This window comes from Lissotriton vulgaris, chromosome 11 (genome assembly GCF_964263255.1).
Source record: "Lissotriton vulgaris chromosome 11, aLisVul1.2, whole genome shotgun sequence".
Classification (NCBI taxonomy): Eukaryota; Metazoa; Chordata; class Amphibia; order Caudata; family Salamandridae; genus Lissotriton; species Lissotriton vulgaris.
This window is the reverse complement of record NC_141699.1, coordinates 5,271,695-5,291,388: the sequence shown is the minus strand read 5'-3', so window position 1 is coordinate 5,291,388 and position 19,694 is coordinate 5,271,695. Positions and strand designations below refer to the sequence as shown.

General features: G+C 58.7%; 1 protein-coding gene across 2 annotated transcripts in view; it reads right to left on the bottom strand.

Annotated features, from left to right (window-relative positions):
- TBX1 (T-box transcription factor 1) overlaps window positions 1-18,793 on the bottom strand; it is an 89,866-nt gene extending 71,073 nt beyond the window's left edge. Inside the window, exons 1-2 of one of the 2 annotated variants that reach the window (XM_086942631.1) lie at window positions 18,299-18,793; window positions 2,513-2,858 (exon numbers count right to left, since the gene is read on the bottom strand). In XM_086942631.1, the coding sequence (XP_086798757.1) occupies window positions 2,513-2,858; window positions 18,299-18,467 (515 nt within the window). In that variant the 5' untranslated portion in view covers window positions 18,468-18,793. Of the gene's footprint in view, window positions 1-2,512; window positions 2,912-18,298 lie in introns of both variants that reach the window. The other variant, XM_086942630.1, reaches the window with a different exon arrangement.
- Window positions 18,794-19,694: the final 901 nt, after the last annotated feature.

Below are 19,694 nucleotides of genomic sequence, written 5' to 3'. Positions count from 1 at the left end.
TATATTCACCTTTTTCACCGAGAATCACCCCGAGCTTGACAGGCGTGAACCATCAATCCTTATTAACGTCCATCCGGCCACCCCCGGCCTCAGAGTCACATTTTTGGGCAGTGTTATCTTTCTGTGGTCAGATCGCTTTAAAGTGTCGAATAGTAACAATTATTATAAACACGAAGGGTTCATACCAAACGGAAAGTATAAATACAGATACTATATTTATTTACATGTAGGTGTTTTATGACGCGCTGTGTGTCATCTTCAAACTGAGTCTGAAGAATAAAAAATAGCCCGCCCTCCGGGTTAGAACACTAACTATGCTTCTTCGGGTTTCACAAATATATTTTCGTGATTCTAAACGTGCACGGAAGATTCTTTTTCGTGCAATTATCGAAAATGGACGTTCTCGACAAAATAGCAAGTACAAACATTGCACCGGTTCCCCAACAAGGGGCAGTGACCGTGTCCGTCTTCTTTATAAAGCCAGATAAAAAGAGCTCACATTCGCCTTTTAAAGTACCTCTAACCTCTTCCAAACCCCTTCAGTCTCCTAAAGTTCACCGATGTAAAGGAGTGAATGGAGCCCCTCCCTGCTTGTACCGGGTTTAACTGGAGGATTTATTCTTCACGGCGAGTCTCTCCCTAAAATTGAAGGTTTTGTAATTCAAGCAGCTTCGATTCACGGACCGACCCCCTCATGGAGAGCTCAAAATGAGAGGGGTTCATTTCGATGCCCCCAAATTGTCCCACGCTGAACCCTCGGACCCCCCTTAACGTGGGTACCCTGATAGGGAGGTTGAAAGAGCTCTGTTTTGGGGGTCTTTGAGGGAACCCCTCTTTGTCTAGCAGTAAACACAGGCCCGTGTATCTGACAGTAAGTTGTAACGTCTGTTTTATATTTGGAAGTCACATTTTTAAGTGCAATTTCTTTAAACTTAGCTTGTGGGGCGAAGCCCCCATCGGAGCTGGTGCGCGGGCGTCTGTTTTGGGGTCAATGGGGCGTCAAAGTGTGGTTTTAGGGGGGGTGTGCGAGTGGATGAGTGCACGCGCAGATACTGAAGAGAGCAACGGATGACGTCACCGGAGCAAAGAATTGCAGAAAAAGCACCCAGAGAGTTTGAGGGGGTGCGTGTGTGCAACGGGGGGGGGGGGGGGGCTGCTGAGAGACGAAGGGATAGGGTTTGGTGGTAAAGGGGCGGGGGCAGGGACGGAGAGATGAGGGTTTGGGTGGTATACAAGGGTCAGAGACTCGGAGGGTTGGGACAAAAATGAAACAGAAAGTAAAAAGTGTATAAGGGAGATGGGTGGGGGGGGGCTGAGGATTAAACGTGGGGGTGAGAAATGGATGACTGCAGGGGGGGGCAGGATGATAGAGGAGGGTTTAGGACGTAACCGAAGGTTAGGAAAGATAACGGCAGTGGGGACCCCTACATAGAAACACCTACCTGCGGCCCCTGCCTCCTGCCCTGGAGACCAGTGTGAGCGCTATTAATTATTATTATCGCTGGTATTAATAATATTATGAGTGTTCATCTGAAGTAACCAGGGTGGGCTTCGCTAGGGCCCCCCCACTTTGATAGTACTTGTTGCAGTGGTGATTTCGTATTATTCATGGTAGGGGTAGCAGTAGATGTATTTATACTTGCATAATAACATTGATATAAATAACCATCCTCATCTACTGCTGCAGCTAATAATAACAACACCCTCCCCCGAGGCCGCTGTGAATTCGGGCCGTTATCGTTAATAATGGCCTGGATTCTATTCATCATGGCGCCTCAGTCCTCGCTTCTCACCTGGGTGACCCCCAAGAGTTGCCCCGGGTCGCCTCGCCTGTACCCTTTCCCATGATACCCCAATGCCCTTCACCAGCATGCCCCCCTCCCCCGGTCACCCCACCCATAGCCCCCTCTCCCCCTCCCCCTTCCTCCAGCTCCTCGCCTGCTTCGATGAGGCATTGACCACGGAAGACCCTTGTACCCCCAGCTGCTCACCTGCCCGCCGTGGTGACAATCACCTCGGTACCTATTCATGCCCCCAGCTCCTCGCCTGCCCCCTGTACCCAGAATGGTGCCCACCTCCATGTCGCCACCAGCTCCTCGTTTGACCCTGTAGCTAGTAGGGTGCCCCCTCATGCACCCACCTCTATACCCCAGCTCCTCGCCTGCCCCCTATAGCCACTATAGTGCCCACATCAATGGGCCCAGCTCCTCGCCTGCCCCCCCTAGCCAGTTTGGTGACTACCCATGCCCCCACCTCCATGCCCCCACACCCTCTCCTGCCCCCTGCATCCAGTATGGTGCCCACCACCTCGGTGCCCCCTCCTCCTCACCTGCCCCCTGAAGCCAGTATGGTACCTACCAATTACCCACCTCAATGCCCCCTCACACTCTCCTGCCCCCTGTAGCCAGCTAGACTGCTGAATAGCCAGGCTCCCACCTTCATGTCCCAGCTCACCTGCCAGCCGTAGCGTGTATGGCGCCCACCCATGCCCCCCTCGCCCCCAGCTCCTCACCTGCCCGCCTTGGTGACTATCATCTCGGTGCCCAGCTGGTTGAACTCGTCCCACAGCGCCTTCATCTCCAGCTGCACGGTGATGTTGGACACTTTGGGGTTCTTCTTGACGGGGGGCTTGCTGCTTCCTCCGGGGGTGGACGCGCTGGAGGGGGGCCCCCCAGCCTCGGGCTCCGGCCCGGCCGGGCCGCCGCTGCTCCCCGGCCCGAACGAGGGGTAGCTGTGCTGGGCGGCGGAGCAGGGCTCGTAGTGGGCCTCATGCTGGCTGCTGTAGGGGTCCCCCGGAGAGGGGGACAGGTGGTAGCCCCCCGACGCGTTCAGGCTGCTCAGGCTGTTGGCCGTGAAAGCTGCAACATCGCAAAAATGGGAGAGTTGTGTCAGCCAGGGGCTGGAAATGGCCGAAATCATTCCAAAAACACAGAAGAAAACACAAAAGCAGCCTCAAGTCTTAGATCAGCTCGCGCGCGCCTCCTTATCCAGTCTGAACCCCCTGAAAACTCCTGGCACTGCGCCCCCTTCCTATGGGGGGGCCTGGCGGGGTGCGGGGGCCCCACTCCGGCCGCCTGTCCCGCTTCAGTCCTGCAAACTCGGGGGTCGGGGGGACGCCTCTCCCAGCAGGAACTGCCCGCCCGGCTTCAGCCCCCACAGTCCTGGGTGTAGGGGCAGGAACTCGCCCCTGCCTGCACGGCCTGCTGCGGGGGCAGCCCTGGGTGCAGCCGCCCTGGCCAGCTGTCTGCAGCCTGAGGGTTGGGGAGCAGGTCGGGGTGCAGTGGGGCGCTTTCCCCGGGCCCCCTCTTCAGTCCTTGCAGCCTGAGGGTTGGTGGAGCAGGTCGGGGTGCAGTTGGGCGCTCTCCCCGGGCCCCCTCTTCAGTCCTTGCAGCCTGGGGTTTGGGGAGCAGGTCGGGGTGCAGTGGGGCGCTCTCCCCGGGCCCCCTCTTCACTCCTTGCTGCCTGGGGTTTGTGGGGGCAGGTCGGGGTGGCCTGTCCCTTGCTCCTATTTCACTCCTCGATGTCTGGCGTTTGGGGCACCAGGTCGGGGTGCAGTGGGTCTATCTCCAAGGGCCCCCTCTTCACTCCTTGCACCCCGGTGTCGGGGGGCGGGGCGGGTGCAGAGTTCCCAGTTAGCCTCCTGACTGGGAGCAGGTCGGGGGCAGAGTTCCCAGTTAGCCTCCTGACTGGGGTGCAGGTCGGGGTGCAGAGTTCCCAGTTAGCCTCCTGACTGGGGTGCAGGTCGGGGTGCAGAGTTCCCAGTTAGCCTCCTGACTGGGGAGCAGGTCGGGGTGCAGCGTTGCCAGTCAGCTCCCTCCCGCCTTCGCTTCACTCAGCCTCGGCCTCCCGGTCTCTTCGCAGCCGTGTTTGGGGTGCAGGGTGCACGCAGAGTGTGGGCCCCTCTCCTCAGTCCTGTGAGATCACTGGCCGGAGGGGCTCAGCCCTCTCTGATTTGCTGCTGGAGTCGGGGAGGGGGCCAGGGGCGGGAGGGGAGGAGACCGCGTCAGGAGTAGGCATTCCTGGGTGCCAGAGGGCGGAGGGAAGGGGGTGGGTGGGGGCACGGTGCCCAGTCCTTGCCCAGATGGGCTCTTTCCTCTGTGCGGCCGGCTGCGGCCTCTGCACTTTCTTCTTCCTCCCGCGGCTGCCTCTCTTCCTCTTCTCCCTGCTGGCTCCGCCTGTCTCTTGGCGCCCTCCCCTCCCTGCTGCAGTGCTTGTCTCTCCCTTCCCTCTTCACGCCTGCCCCTGTCCTTCGCAGTCTCCGCGAGTCCCTCTGTCAGCTCCTGTCCTTTCGCTCCTGCGGGCTGTGGGTCTGCCCTTTGCCATGTCTTCTCTCTCCGGCTTCTCTTCCCTCTTGTCTTTTCAATGTTTCTCTCTCTCTTCCCCCTCCCCCTTTCTCCTTCGCAGCCTCTCCCTCCTCTCTGGCAGCCTCGGCGCCCTTCCTCGCCCGTGACTGTGCCCCGCAGCCTTCCTTCTCTCTCTTCCCAGGGATGGGGTTGTGGTCGGCTCTCTCTCCCTCTCTGGATCTGCCCTTCCCTCACCCTGGCCCCCAACCCCCTGAGCTTCCGGGCAGGGTTTCTAGGCTCCTTCTCTCTGATAGCTTTCGACTTCTCTATTACTGTCTCTGTCCCCTTCTTTCGAGCAGCTGAGGCCCCGCCCCCCTCTGCCACTCTCCGTTCATCCTCTCTCGCTGCCACTTCTCCCTCTCTCGTGGAGCGCTAGACTCCTCCTCTATGGCAGTCCCTCTCCGTCCCCTTCTTTCGAGCAGCTGAGGCCCTGCCCCCCTCTGCCACTCTCTGTTCATCCTCTCTCGCTGCCACTTCTCCCTCTCTAGTGGAGCGCTAGACTCCTCCTATATGGCAGTCCCTCTTTGGGTCACTCTTTGTCCCTCCCCCTCTCTCTTGCAGCTCCTCGCTCCTCCTCTCTATGGCAGTCCCTCTTTGAGTCACTCTTTGTCCCCCCCCCTCTCTCTTGCAGCCCCTCGCTCCTCCTCTCTATGGCAGTCCCTCTCGGTGTCACTCTTTGTCCCTCCCCCTCTCTCTTGCAGCTCCTCGCTCCTCCTCTCTATGGCAGTCCCTCTTTGAGTCACTCTTTGTCACTCCCCCTCTCTCTTGCAGCTCCTCGCTCCTCCTCTCTATGGCAGTCCCTCTCTGTGTCACTCTTTGTCCCCCCTCCCTCTTGCAGCTCCTCGCTCCTCCTCTCTATGGCAGTCCCTCTCTGTGTCACTCTTTGTCCCTCCCCCTCTCTCTTGCAGCTCCAGACTCCTTCTTTCTATGACAGTCTCTCTCGGTGTCACTCCTTGTCCCTCCCCCTCTCTCTTGCAGCTCCTCGCTCCTCCCCTCTATGGCAGTCCCTCTCGGTGTCACTCTTTGTCCCCCCTCTCTCTTGCAGCTTCAGACTCCTCCTCTCTATGGCAGTCCCTCTTTGGGTCACTCTTTGTCCCCCCCCCTCTCTCTTGCAGCTCCTCGCTCCTCCTCTCTATGGCAGTCCCTCTCTGGGTCACTCTTTGTCCCTCCCCTCTCTCTTGCAGCTCCTCGCTCCTCTTCTCTATGGCAGTCCCTCTTTGGGTCACTCTTTGTCCCTCCCCCTCTCTCTTGCAGCTCCTCGCTCCTCCTCTCTATGGCAGTCCCTCTCGGTGTCACTCTTTGCCCCCCCTCCCTCTTGCACCTCCAGACTCCTCCCCTCTATGGCAGTCCCTCTCTGGGTCACTCTTTGCCCCCCCCCTCTCTCTTGCAGCTCCTCGCTCCTCTTCTCTATGGCAGTCCCTCTATGTGTCACTCTTTGTCCCTCCCCACTCTCTTGCAGCTCCTCGCTCCTCCTCTCTATGGCAGTCCCTCTCGGTGTCACTCTTTGTCCCCCCCTCTCTCTTGCAGCTCCAGACTCCTCCTCTCTAGGGCAGTCCCTCTCTGTCCCTCTTTGTCCCTCCCCCTCTCTCGTGCATGGCCTGGCTCCTCCTCTCTATGGCAGTCCCTCTCTTTGTCACTCTTTGTCCCTTCCCCTCTCTCTTGCAGCTTCAGACTCCTCCTCTCTAGGGCAGTCCCTCTCGGTGCCACTCTTTGTCCCTCGCCCTCTCTCTTGCAGCTCCAGACTCCTCCTCTCTATGGCAGTCCCTCTCGGTCCCTCTTTGTCCCTCCCCCTCTCTCTTGCAGCTCTTCGCTCCTCCTCTCTATGGCAGTCCCTCTCTGGGTCACTCTTTGTCCCTCCCCCTCTCTATGGCAGCCCTTCTCTCTCTCCTCATGTATCGTGCAGTTCCTGGTTCTTGTCCTCCGCGTGACAGGCTTGTCCCTCCTTTATGGCAGTCTCTCTCTCTTCTTCTCCTGTGCACCTTCAGTTTTCTGCCTCCTCCGCTGTATGACAGTCTCCGTTCCTCGCCTCCGGCACTCTCTCTCTCTCTCTCTCTTCCTCTCTCTCCTTCCCTTTAGGTGTTCCTTCACCCTCTCTCTTGCAGCTCCAGACTCCCTCCTTTTCTTCTCTGTGGCAGTCTCTCTTCCTGTTTCCCTCTTGCAGCTCCAGGCATCTCTCTCCTCTCTCTATGGCACTCTCTTTCGTCTTCTCTCTTGCAGCTCCGGTCTCCCCTCGCTCTCTATGGCCGTCTCTTTCCTCTTCTCTCTGGCAGCTCCAGTCTTCTCTCTCTTTGGCAGTGTCTCTACCTTCTTTCTTGCAGCTGCAGCCTTCCGTCTCTATGGCAGTCTCTTCTCTCTGGCAGTTCCTGGTTCTCCCCTCCTCCGGGGCTGCCTGTCCCTCCGGGGCCTTGGCTTCCTCCACAGCACAAGCCCTTGCCACGTGTGGCTACTTGTCTTGGCCCCGGGTTGCCTGTCTCTGCGGTCTCGTCGTGGTCTCCCCTGCCTGTTTACTCTCCTCTCGGTGCAGGCTGTGCCGACTCTCACACTCTGCTGGCTGCCTTCCTGCCTCCTTGTCTGGGCTGGCCGAGCTCTGCCCCTCGGAGCTGCTTGGCCCTGCCTGGCCCTGCCTGCTCCCGCTGCGGCCTCCCTCTCATGACAGGAATCCGCCTCACCACACTCTCGCAGCGCTTCAGCAGGTAGCGCCTAGAGTAGACAGTCGTGACAAGGCGCGCTCCCTCTCTCTCTCTCTCTTTCTCTCTCTCTCTGTCTGTCTGTCTGTCTGTCTCTCTCTCTCCCTTTCTCTCTCTCTCTGTCTTCACTCTCTCTCTTTCTCTCTCTCTCTGTCTGTCTGTCTGCCCTGACTCTCCTACTCAGTTTGACACCCATGCGTCCTCTCTACTGCCTGCTCTCCTGTAGGGATTCCTCAGCCCCCCCCCTGCTCTCTGTGCAGGGGTGTCTAGCAGCAGCTCCCTGTTGGGGTCTGCACAACCGTAGCCCACCTCAGTTGCTTTCTTTGCTCTCTGTCTTGTTTTGTAAGCGCTCCCTGTGTCCGTGCAAGGTCACAGCCCCCCTGCCTTCTGTGCATCCAGTGCAGGGTCACAGCCCCCCTGCCTTCTGTGCATGGCACCCCCAGTGCGTGTGAGCGCCACAGGTCCACCCTGCCTCTGCAGGGTCCCCAGACTTCCTCTTCAGTTCTGCACCCCCCAGCTCTGCCTGGTGTCTGGGCAGGGGTGCCAGGCTCCCTCTGCCGTCTGGGCATGCCAAGACCCCCCCTTCCTGTCTGAGCAGGGTTTCCAGCTATTCCTTGGTGTCTGTGGAGGGTGTACAGCCACCCCCTGGTGTCTGTGGAGGGTCTACAGCCACCCCCTGGTGTCTGCGGAGGGTGTTCCAGCATCCCATGGTGTCTCTGGAGGGTCTCCAGCCATCCCCTGGTGTCTGTGGGGGTCTCTAGCCATCCCCTGGTGTCTGTGGAGGGTCTCCAGCCATCCCCTGGTGTCTGTGGAGGGTTTCCAGCCACCCCCTGGTGTCTGTAGAGAGTCTCCAAACATCCCCTGGTGTCTGTAGAGGGTCTCCAGCCACCCCCTGGTGTCTGTGGAGGGTCTCCAGCCATCCCCTGGTGTCTGTGGAGGGGTCTCCAGCCACCCCCTGGTGTCTGTGGAGGGGTCTCCAGCCACCCCCTGGTGTCTGTGGAGGGGTCTCCAGCCACCCCCTGGTGTCTGTGGAGGGTCTCCAGCCACCCCCTGGTGTCTGTGGAGGGGTCTCCAGCCACCCCCTGGTGTCTGTGGAGGGTCTCCAGCCATCCCCTGGTGTCTGTGGAGGGTCTCCAGCCACCCCCTGGTGTCTGTGGAGGGGTCTCCAGCCACCCCCTGGTGTCTGTGGAGGGTCTCCAGCTATTCCTTGGTGTCTTTGGAGGGTCTTCAGCCATCCCCTGGCGTCTGTAGAGGGTCTCCATCCATCCCCTGGTGTCTGTGGAGGGTCTCGAGCCATCCCCTGGTGTCTGTAGAGGGTCTCCATCTCCTGGTGTCTCTGGAGGGTCTCCAGCCATCCCCTGGTGTCTGTGGAGGGGTCTCCATCCATCCCCTGGTGTCTGTGGAGGGTCTCCAGCCCCCCTGGTGTCTGTGGAGGGGTCTCCAGCCATCCCCTGGTGTCTGTGGAGGGGTCTCCATCCATCCCCTGGTGTCTGTGGAGGGTCTCCAGCCCCCCTGGTGTCTGTGGAGGGGTCTCCATCTATCCCCTGGTGTCTGCGGAGGGTCTCCAGCTATTCCTTGGTGTCTGTGGAGGGTCTCCAGCCACCCTGGTGTCTGTGGAGGATCTCCAGCCATCCCCTGGTGTCTGTAGAGGGTCTCCATCCATCCACTGGTGTCTGTAGAGGGTCTCCAGCCATCCCCGGGTGTCTGTAGAGGGTCTACAGCCATCCCCTGGTGTCTGTGGAGGGTCTCCATCCATCCCCTGGTGTCTGTGGAGGGGTCTCCATCCACCCCCTGGTGTCTGTGGAGGGTCTCGAGCCACCCCCTGGTGTCTGTGGAGGGTCTCCAGTCATCCCCTAGTGTCTGTAGAGAGTCTCCAGACATCCCCTGGTGTCTGTGGAGGGTCTCCAGCCACCCCCTGGTGTCTGTGGAGGGGTCTCCAGCCACCCCCTGGTGTCTGTGGAGGGGTCTCCAGCCACCCCCTGGTGTCTGTGGAGGGGTCTCCAGCCACCCCCTGGTGTCTGTGGAGGGTCTCCAGCCATCCCCTGGTGTCTGTGGAGGGTCTCCAGCCACCCCCAGGTGTCTGTGGAGGGGTCTCCAGCAACCCCCTGGTGTCTGTGGAGGGGTCTCCAGCCACCCCCTGGTGTCTGTGGAGGGGTCTCCAGCCACCCCCTGGTGTCTGTGGAGGGTCTCCAGCTATTCCTTGGTGTCATGGAGGGTCTCCAGCCACCTCCTGGTGTCTGTGGAGGGTCTCCAGTCATCCCCTGGTGTCTGTAGAGAGTCTCCAGACATCCCCTGGTGTCTGTAGAGGGTCTCCAGCCACCCCCTGGTGTCTGTGGGGGGTCTCTAGCCATCCCCTGGTGTCTGTGGAGGGTCTCCAGCCATCCCCTGGTGTCTGTGGAGGGTCTCCAGCCATCCCCTGGTGTCTGTGGAGGGTTTCCAGCCACCCCCTGGTGTCTGTTGAGAGTCTCCAAACATCCCCTGGTGTCTGTAGAGGGTCTCCAGCCACCCCCTGGTGTCTGTGGAGGGTCTCCAGCCATCCCCTGATGTCTGTGGAGGGGTCTCCAGCCACCCCCTGGTGTCTGTGGAGGGGTCTCCAGCCACCCCCTGGTGTCTGTGGAGGGTCTCCAGCCACCCCCTGGTGTCTGTGGAGGGGTCTCCAGCCACCCCCTGGTGTCTGTGGAGGGTCTCCAGCCATCCCCTGGTGTCTGTGGAGGGTCTCCAGCCACCCCCTGGTGTCTGTGGAGGGGTCTCCAGCCACCCCCTGGTGTCTGTGGAGGGTCTCCAGCTATTCCTTGGTGTCTTTGGAGGGTCTCCAGCCGTCCCCTGACGTCTGTAGAGGGTCTCCATCCATCCCCTGGTGTCTGTGGAGGGTCTCGAGCCATCCCCTGGTGTCTGTAGAGGGTCTCCATCTCCTGGTGTCTCTGGAGGGTCTCCAGCCATCCCCTGGTGTCTGTGGAGGGGTCTCCATCCATCCCCTGGTGTCTGTGGAGGGTCTCCAGCCCCCCTGGTGTCTGTGGAGGGGTCTCCAGCCATCCCCTGGTGTCTGTGGAGGGGTCTCCATCCATCCCCTGGTGTCTGTGGAGGGTCTCCAGCCCCCCTGGTGTCTGTGGAGGGGTCTCCATCCATCCCCTGGTGTCTGCGGAGGGTCTCCAGCTATTCCTTGGTGTCTGTGGAGGGTCTCCAGCCACCCTGGTGTCTGTGGAGGATCTCCAGCCATCCCCTGGTGTCTGTAGAGGGTCTCCATCCATCCCCTGGTGTCTGTAGAGGGTCTCCAGCCATCCCCGGGTGTCTGTGGAGGGTCTCCAACCATCCCCTGGTGTCTGTGGAGGGGTCTCCATCCACCCCCTGGTGTGTGTGGAGGGTCTCGAGCCACCCCCTGGTGTCTGTGGAGGGTCTCCAGTCATCCCCTAGTGTCTGTAGAGAGTCTCCAGACATCCCCTGGTGTCTGTGGAGGGTCTCCAGCCACCCCCTGGTGTCTGTGGAGGGGTCTCCAGCCACCCCCTGGTGTCTGTGGAGGGGTCTCCAGCCACCCCCTGGTGTCTGTGGAGGGGTCTCCAGCCACCCCCTGGTGTCTGTGGAGGGTCTCCAGCCATCCCCTGGTGTCTGTGGAGGGTCTCCAGCCACCCCCAGGTGTCTGTGGAGGGGTCTCCAGCCACCCCCTGGTGTCTGTGGAGGGGTCTCCAGCCACCCCCTGGTGTCTGTGGAGGGGTCTCCAGCCACCCCCTGGTGTCTGTGGAGGGTCTCCAGCTATTCCCTGGTGTCTTTGGAGGGTCTCCAGCCACCCCCTGGTGTCTGTGGAGGGTCTCCAGTCATCCCCTGGTGTCTGTAGAGAGTCTCCAGACATCCCCTGGTGTCTGTAGAGGGTCTCCAGCCACCCCCTGGTGTCTGTGGAGGGTCTCCAGCCATCCCCTGGTGTCTGTGGGGGCTCTCCAGCCATCCCCTGGCGTCTGTAGAGGGTCTCCATCCATCCCCTGGTGTCTGTGGAGGGTCTCAAGCCACCCCCTGGTGTCTGTAGAGGGTCTACAGCCCCCCCTGGTGTCTGTGGAGGGTCTCCATCCCCTGGTGTCTCTGGAGGGTCTCCAGCCATCCCCTGGTGTCTGTGGAGGGGTCTCCATCCATCCCCTGGTGTCTGTGGAGGGTCTCCAGCCCCCCTGGTGTCTGTGGAGGGGTCTCCAGCCATCCCCTGGTGTCTGTGGAGGGGTCTCCATCCATCCCCTGGTGTCTGTGGAGGGTCTCCAGCCCCCCTGGTGTCTGTGGAGGGGTCTCCATCCATCCCCTGGTGTCTGCGGAGGGTCTCCAGCTATTCCTTGGTGTCTGTGGAGGGTCTCCAGCCCCCCTGGTGTCTGTGGAGGATCTCCAGCCATCCCCTGGTGTCTGTAGAGGGTCTCCAGCCATCCCCTGGTGTCTGTGGAGGGTCTACAGCCACCCCCTGGTGTCTGTGGAGGTCTCCAGCCATCCCCTGGTGTCTGTGAAGGGTCTTCAGCCACCCCTGGTATCTGTGGAGGGTCTCCATCCACCCCCTGGTGTCTGTGGAAAGGTCTCCGGCCCTCCCTGGTGTCTGGGGAGGGGTATCCAGCCCTCCCTGGTGTCTGTGGAGGGTCTCCAGCCATCCCCTGGTGTCTATGGAGGGTCTCCCTTTCTTCTCTACAGTGTGTGCTGTGATCTCCAGTCACTGTGCCTGCCCCCTCCTCTGCAGTCTGTGCAGGGCCCTGTTGTTCATGCAAAGCCCAAGCCCTCCTCTGTGGCTTGTCTGCTGTTTATGCAGGACCCAGTCTCTCCCCTGCAGCCTCTATGCTGTTTATGCACTGACCAAACTCTCTACTGCAGTCTGCCTGCTGTTAATGCAGGACCCAGTCTCTCCTCTGTAGTCTGCCTGCTGTTAATGCAGGACACAGTCTCTCCTCTGCAGTCTGCCTGCTGTTTATGCAGGGCCCAATGCTCTCTTCTGTTTCTGCCCTCTTTCCTCTGCAATCTCTCTCCGCAGAGTCCCTCTGCCCTCCAGTTCTGCCCTCTTCTCTCTTCCGTCTCTGCAGAGTACCTCAGCCCTTCTGTTCTGCCCTCTTTCCTCTGCCTTCTCTCTCCAGTTTCCCTCCATTTCTGCCCCTGCCATCTCCCTGCAGAGTCCCTCAACCCTCCTGCTTTCCCCCCTTTCCTCTGCTCTCTCTCTCTCCACAGACTGCCTCAGCCCTCCACTGCCCTCTCCTCTCTCGTCTGCCTCAGCCCTCCACTGCCCTCTCCTCTCTCGTCTGCCTCAGCCCTCCACTGCCCTCTCCTCTCTCGTCTGCTCTCAGCTCTCCACTACCCTCTCCTCTCTCGTCTGCCTCAGCCCTACACTGCCCTCTCCTCTCTCTTCTGCTCTCAGCCCTCCACTGCCCACTCCTCTCTCGTCTGCTCTCAGCTCTCCACTGCCTTCTCCTCTCTCGTCTGCCTCAGCCCTCCTCTGCCCTCGCCTCTGCTCTCAGCCCTCCACTGCCCTCTCCTCTCTCGTCTGCCTCAGCCCTCCACTGCCCTCTCCTCTCTCGTCTGCTCTCAGCCCTCCACTACCCTCTCCTCTCTCGTCTGCGTCTGCCCTCCACTGCCCTCTCCTCTCTCGTCTGCTCTCAGCCCTCCACTGCCCTCTCCTCTCTCGTCTGCCTCAGCCCTCCACTGCCCTCTCCTCTCTCGTCTGCCTCAGCCCTCCACTGCCCTCTCCTCTCTCGTCTGCGTCTGCCCTCCACTGCCCTCTCCTCTCTCGTCTGCCTCAGCCCTCCACTGCCTCCTCCTCTCTCGTCTGCTCTCAGCCCTCCACTCCCCTCTCCTCTCTCGTCTGCGTCTGCCCTCCACTGCCCTCTCCTCTCTCGTCTGCTCTCAGCCCTCCACTGCCCTCTCCTCTCTCGTCTGCTCTCAGCCCTCCACTACCCTCTCCTCTCTCGTCTGCCTCAGCCCCCCACTGCCCTCTCCTCTCTCGACTGCCTCAGCTATCCACTGCCCTCTCCTCTCTCGTCTGCCTCAGCCCTCCACTGCCCACTCCTCTCTCATCTGCCTCAGCACTCCACTGCCCACTCCTCTCTCGTCTGCCTCAGCCCTCCACTGCCCTCTCCTCTCTCGTCTGCCTCAGTCCTCCACTGCCCACTCCTCTCTCGTCTGCTCTCAGCCATCCACTGCCCTCTCCTCTCTCGTCTGCCTCAGCCCTCCACTGCCCTCTCCTCTCTCGTCTGCCTCAGCCCTCCACTGCCCTCTCCTCTCTCGTCTGCTCTCAGCTCTCCACTACCCTCTCCTCTCTCGTCTGCCTCAGCCCTACACTGCCCTCTCCTCTCTCTTCTGCTCTCAGCCCTCCACTGCCCACTCCTCTCTCGTCTGCTCTCAGCTCTCCACTGCCTTCTCCTCTCTCGTCTGCCTCAGCCCTCCTCTGCCCTCGCCTCTGCTCTCAGCCCTCCACTGCCCTCTCCTCTCTCGTCTGCCTCAGCCCTCCACTGCCCTCTCCTCTCTCGTCTGCTCTCAGCCCTCCACTACCCTCTCCTCTCTCGTCTGCGTCTGCCCTCCACTGCCCTCTCCTCTCTCGTCTGCTCTCAGCCCTCCACTGCCCTCTCCTCTCTCGTCTGCCTCAGCCCTCCACTGCCCTCTCCTCTCTCGTCTGCGTCTGCCCTCCACTGCCCTCTCCTCTCTCGTCTGCCTCAGCCCTCCACTGCCCCCTCCTCTCTCGTCTGCTCTCAGCCTTCCACTGCCCTCTCCTCTCTCGTCTGCTCTCAGCCCTCCACTCCCCTCTCCTCTCTCGTCTGCGTCTGCCCTCCACTGCCCTCTCCTCTCTCGTCTGCGTCTGCCCTCCACTGCCCTCTCCTCTCTCGTCTGCTCTCAGCGCTCCACTGCCCTCTCCTCTCTCGTCTGCCTCAGCCCTCCACTGCCCTCTCCTCTCTCGTCTGCTCTCAGCCCTCCACTGCCCTCTCCTCTCTCGTCTGCTCTCAGCCCTCCACTCCCCTCTCCTCTCTCGTCTGCGTCTGCCCTCCACTGCCCTCTCCTCTCTCGTCTGCTCTCAGCCCTCCACTGCCCTCTCCTCTCTCGTCTGCTCTCAGCCCTCCACTGCCCTCTCCTCTCTCGTCTGCCTCAGCCCTCCACTGCCCTCTCCTCTCTCGTCTGCTCTCAGCCCTCCACTGCCCTCTTCTCTCTCGTCTGCGTCTGCCCTCCACTGCCCTCTCCTCTCTCGTCTGCTCTCAGCCCTCCACTGCCCTCTCCTCTCTCGTCTGCTCTCAGTCCTCTACTGCCCTCTCCTCTCTCGCCTGCTCTCAGCCCTCCACTGCCCTCTCCTCTCTCGTCTGCTCTCAGCCCTTCCTTCCTCCCTGGAGAACCGGTTTCTTCTATTTGGATAAGACGCTCCCGGCCGCCGGCGGGTCTCGGGACCTGAGAGACACAGGGAGCATGTTATGGGGTCCCCTCTCCCGCCCCGACAGACACGGGGGGGCATGTTATGGGGTCCCGGGCTCTCCCTGCAGCCTTGAAATGCCCGGGCGCCCCCTCTCCTGCCCCGACAGACACAGGGAGCATGTTAGGGGGTCCCAGACACAGGGAGCATGTTATGGGGTCCCGGGCTCTCGTTGTCACCAGAAGGAACCACAGGTCGTTGACAACCCCGCGGCTTCCCGTGACGGCGTCGGCGATACCCCAGCCCGGGCCCAGAGCAGACCCAAGGCACGACCGCGGGGCCCTGCTGTCACTGCTGAGGGGCTGAACTGTCAGCACCGAGGGGCCCCTGCTGTCACTTCTGAGGGGCCCGCAGTGTCAGCACCGAGGAGCGCGTACTGTCAGCACGAGGGGGCCCGTGCTGTCACCGCTGAGGGGCCGTACTGTCAGCACCGAGGGGCCCGTGCTGTCACTGCTGAGGGACCGTACTGTCAGCACCGAGGGGCCCCTGCTGTCATTGCTGAGGGACCGTACTGTCAGCACCGAGGGGCCCGTGCTGTCACTGCTGAGGGACCGTACTGTCAGCACCGAGGGGCCCCTGCTGTCATTGCTGAGGGACCGTACTGTCAGCACCGAGGGGCCCCTGCTGTCATTGCTGAGGGACCGTACTGTCAGCACCGAGGGGCCCCTGCTGTCATTGCGGTGCCCCTGCTGTCATTGCTGAGGGACCGTACTGTCAGCACCGAGGGGCCCCTGCTGTCATTGCTGAGGGACCGTACTGTCAGCACCGAGGGGCCCCTGCTGTCATTGCTGAGGTACCGTACTGTCAGCACCGAGGGGCCCGTGCTGTCACCACTGAGGGGCCGTACTGTCAGAACTGAGGGGCCCCTGCTGTCACTTCTGAGGGGGCCGTACTGTCACTACTGAGGGACAGTACTGTAAGCACGGAGATGGTCCATACATTCACCGCTGAGGGGCCCGTGCTGTCATTGCTGAGGGACCGTACTGTCAGCACCGAGGGGCCCCTGCTGTCATTGCTGAGGGACCGTACTGTCAGCACCGAGGGGCCCGTGCTGTCACCACTGAGGGGCCGTACTGTCAGAACTGAGGGTCCCCTGCTGTCACTTATGAGGGGCCCGTACTGTCACTACTGAGGGACAGTACTGTCAGCACGGAGATGGTCCATACATTCACCGCTGAGGGGCCCGTACTGTCACTTCCGTGGGTCCCGTACTGTGAACACTGAAGGTCTCGCAGTGTCAGCACCGAGGGGCCCGTACAGTCACTTCTGAGGGCCAGTACTGTCACTTCTGAGGGGTCTGTACTGTCACTACTGAGGGACACGTAGTGTCAGCTCCGAAGAGCCCGAACGTCACTTCTGAGGGACAGTACTGTCAGCACAGAGAGGGTCCATACGTTCACCACGGAGGGCCCCCGGCACAACTGAGGGGCCCATACAATCAGACCCCCCCACACACACTCACTTCCAGGGGCGCCTATTGCTTCGTGTGTCTGCTGTAAGACGCGCCGTCTCTGACGAGACATTCGTAATTGACGCCTCAATAAGGGTGAAAGGTGTCTCTGTGAACAGGCGCGCTCTCTCTCGGCTCCGGTCAGAAGTGTGTGTCACAGAGGACAAGTCTGGGGTCCCCGGGGGTCTGGAGTGGCCCCAGGGACAGCCTGCGTCACACCAGCCCAGCCCTGAACAATAACCCAGGCTTCTGGGGGGCTCTTTAAATCCATCCTGGGGGTGAGGCTGTACATCTGCACCACTTCAAACCGGCCCTGGTCCGTCAGTCCCTGCGTCGCCTGTCTGTCTACATAGACACATTTATTTCCATATTTGCATCTAGCTGTCTTTCATTCTATCTGTAGTTATATGTGTGTGTGGAGATAGATAGACAGACGGACAGACAGACGGACGGATGGACGGACTCACGGATAGATAGATCGATAGATAGAATCCATATTTTTTGTATTTATCTCTCACTCCACAAACACACACATGAACACGCACGAACCTCTTTCTTGACTCCTTAAGGGGTTCAACGAAAAACTCACATTTGTAGCTTTCCAGAGAGGAGTATTTTTGGTTAACAATTAGAGGACAAGAGGCGCAAACTATTGACTGTTCACCGAAGGCTGGGACTTCCCCCTGTCCTCTATGCCCTGAAAGGGCGTGCTTGACAGTCTGGGATGTAAGGAATATATATATATATATATATATATATATATATATATATATATATATATATATATATATATATATATATATATATATTTATTACTGAGTGGGTCATGAGATAGTCTTATATATAGGATTTAAGCCATGAAAATTATTTCATGTATATTAACCCGAACCAGGATGCACAGGGTTAATTTTGGGCAGTAAAATAAAATACCATTGAAGAGCCCTCGTGATTTTTAATAGTTTCTCCCCGTGTAATTTTTATCCAGCAATTTGTCAGCCAGTAAACTTTTTTTGGGCGAATAATTGTCCCTGTTCTCTGGTAATAACTTGACATTTAGCAATAAATGTATGAATGCGGTTTATGGGCACAGTAATTCTGCACAACGTGTTATTTGGCCACATTTATTTTCAATGTAATGGCGTAAAATAAATGTAAGTTTTGTGATTCCGCATTACTGTTATATTTTGTCACTTACTAAATGGCTGCTGCTTGCCTCTCACTACAGTAAGTATTTACGACGGTTGAGGTGAAATTTTGGTATTCTGTTCTCGCCCTCTATGGTTGGCCAAAGAGGGGTTTTTAAATGGTTTTGTTGACACCGTTATTTTCCCGTTTAAAGGCCCTTCTTAATGTTTCAGCCACCCGAATAGATTTGAGCAGCCCCGCAGCGCGAGTTTTCCAATTAAAATGCTAGTTTCTTGACAAAATTGCATTAAATCTAAGTATATTTATGTATTTATATTTAAAGTGCTATTTTGTCGGCTCGGGTTTCTGAACTCCGATGTCTCATGGAAGAGAGGGAGGCCGCGGCCGGCAGGGCCGGGACGTGTTATTTTCACAGCTGAACCCCTTCCTCAGACCCGCTCCCAAGCCTTGAAACCCGTGCGTGGCTCATACATAAGGTCACGGTTGAAGCCACACGCACGCACCTCTCTGGCCGGACCTCACTCCATATTTACTGGCTCCACTTGAACACATTTCTAACTTGCTTCAGAGTTTCTTTCTTTACTTTTTGTTAAATTCGGCTGTTTAAGTCTTCAATTTGAAACCGTAGAATGAGTTATGCGCCGTAGAAGACATGTTGTTAAGTGCGTACGAGTGGGGTGAAAAGGTTCGGTTTTCTAGAAAAAGTGTTGATTTTTTTTATTGAGCTTAAAGTGTGGGGCGCTGATGCCGCAGTCACAACTGCTCATTACATGACAATTTCCGGTTTGCATCCCTGGCACCCCGTGTGCACCCCGAGCTCCTAAAAGTGCATTTTTTTGCAGGGAGAGCGGGATCGGGGGTTCATCAAACATATTTCCGAATTTACTAGTCTTCTGTTTAATGCATGTATTTCATACACCCTCATTAGATGCGGGTTCACTGAAACGTTACATTATTCCGCATTTTAGAGTAATCGGGGTGATTTGTACTATCTATAAAAGATGTTCGCCAGAGGAGGTGGGGGCGTTGGGTGCAGCGGGGGGGAGGGGGGGGGGGGGTTATAAGAAAGGAAAGCACACTTTTACTGGGGGGGGGGGGGGGTCTGCGGGGTTGCGCCAACCGAAGGAGGTCCATGCATTCGGGATGTCTTTGCCCCCAATTGCCCCCCCCCCACCCAGCAGCCTTAAACCAGAAGAATCCCTGCTCGGAGATGGGAATGGATGTCCATATTATGGCGGGGGAAGGGGGAAAGGGGTGGATACACTCTTTAACTTACCCTCCATGTCTCTGGTGCAGCAGCTGAAGTGCATTCTCGGAGCCTCGGGCCCCTGGCGGAAGGGCCCCTGGGGGCCAGCGGCGGGGTCCTCGGCGGTCTCGGAGGCTGTAATCAGAGAAGCAATGCTGAAAGCAGTGAGTCTGGGGGCCCGGGGGCTTCTTTCTTCCATAGAAGAGGGGCGAGTACCCCCGCCAGCGCCCCCTTTTCACACAGATGCCCCCTCCCCCTGCACCATCGAGGTGCCCCCGACATCCAGCGCCTAGCGGACCCAGGAGAGGGGCCACACAGTTCTGTATGGGACAGAGATGCCTTTGAAGAGCAGCGCGGTAAGTGCCCCCAGACCCCCCCTCGAGATCTGCTGAGGTTTCCTGACGCCCAGCAGCGGCTCAGCAGGGGGCGGCGGTGTGCTCCTCGGCCGCCGTCCCTGTTTATCTGTTTATTTGTGTGTTTTCCTCTCTGCCAAGTCCTTCAGTAAAGCACTCACTCCCTGCCTGGCCGCTGCCGGCCCGGGTGATGTCAGGCAGGAATGTGACTGTCAGGCTGCGGGGAGGAGCCGCTACCGGGGGCGGGGGTAAAACCCGGGAGCTGCCCGCCTCTTGCGGTGTGTGCGCTGCCGGCCTGGGACGAGATACTGCGCCCAGGCCGAGCCACTACAAGTCCTCGTGCGAACCCCGTGCACACGAGTGTGAAATCACCAGAAGCCTGTCACTCACTGTACGCACGTGTAAAATCACCAGAAGCCTGTCACTCCCAAGTGTGAACTCACTTTACACAAGTGTGATGTCACAAGAAGCCTGTCACTCTCAAGTGTGAGCTCAGAGTACACAAGTGTGAAATCACCAGAAGCCTGTCGCTCACTGTACACAAGCGTGAAATCACCAGAAGCCTGTCACTCACTGTACGAACGTATGAAATCACAAGCAGCCTCTCACTCTCAAGTGTGAGCTCGGTGTACACAAGTGTGAAATCACCAGAAGCCTGTCACTCACTGTACGCACGTGTGAAATCACCAGAAGCCTGTCACTCACTGTACACAAGCGTGAAATCACCAGAAGCGTGTCACTCTCAAGTGTGAACTCACTTTACACAAGTGTGATGTCACAAGAAGCCTGTCACTCTCAAGTGTGAGCTCAGTGTACACACGTGGGAAATCACCAGAAGCCTGTCACTCACTGTATACACGTGCGAAATCACCAGAAACCTAACACTCCAAGCGTGTACTCACTGTACTCAAGTGTGACATCATCAGAAACCTGTCACTCACTGTACACGTGTGAAATCACCAGAAGCCTGTCACTCGCTGTACACAAGCGTGAAATCACCAGAAGGATGTCACTCAAGTGTGAACTCACTTTACACAAGTGTGAAGTCACAATCAGTCTGTCACTTTCAAGTG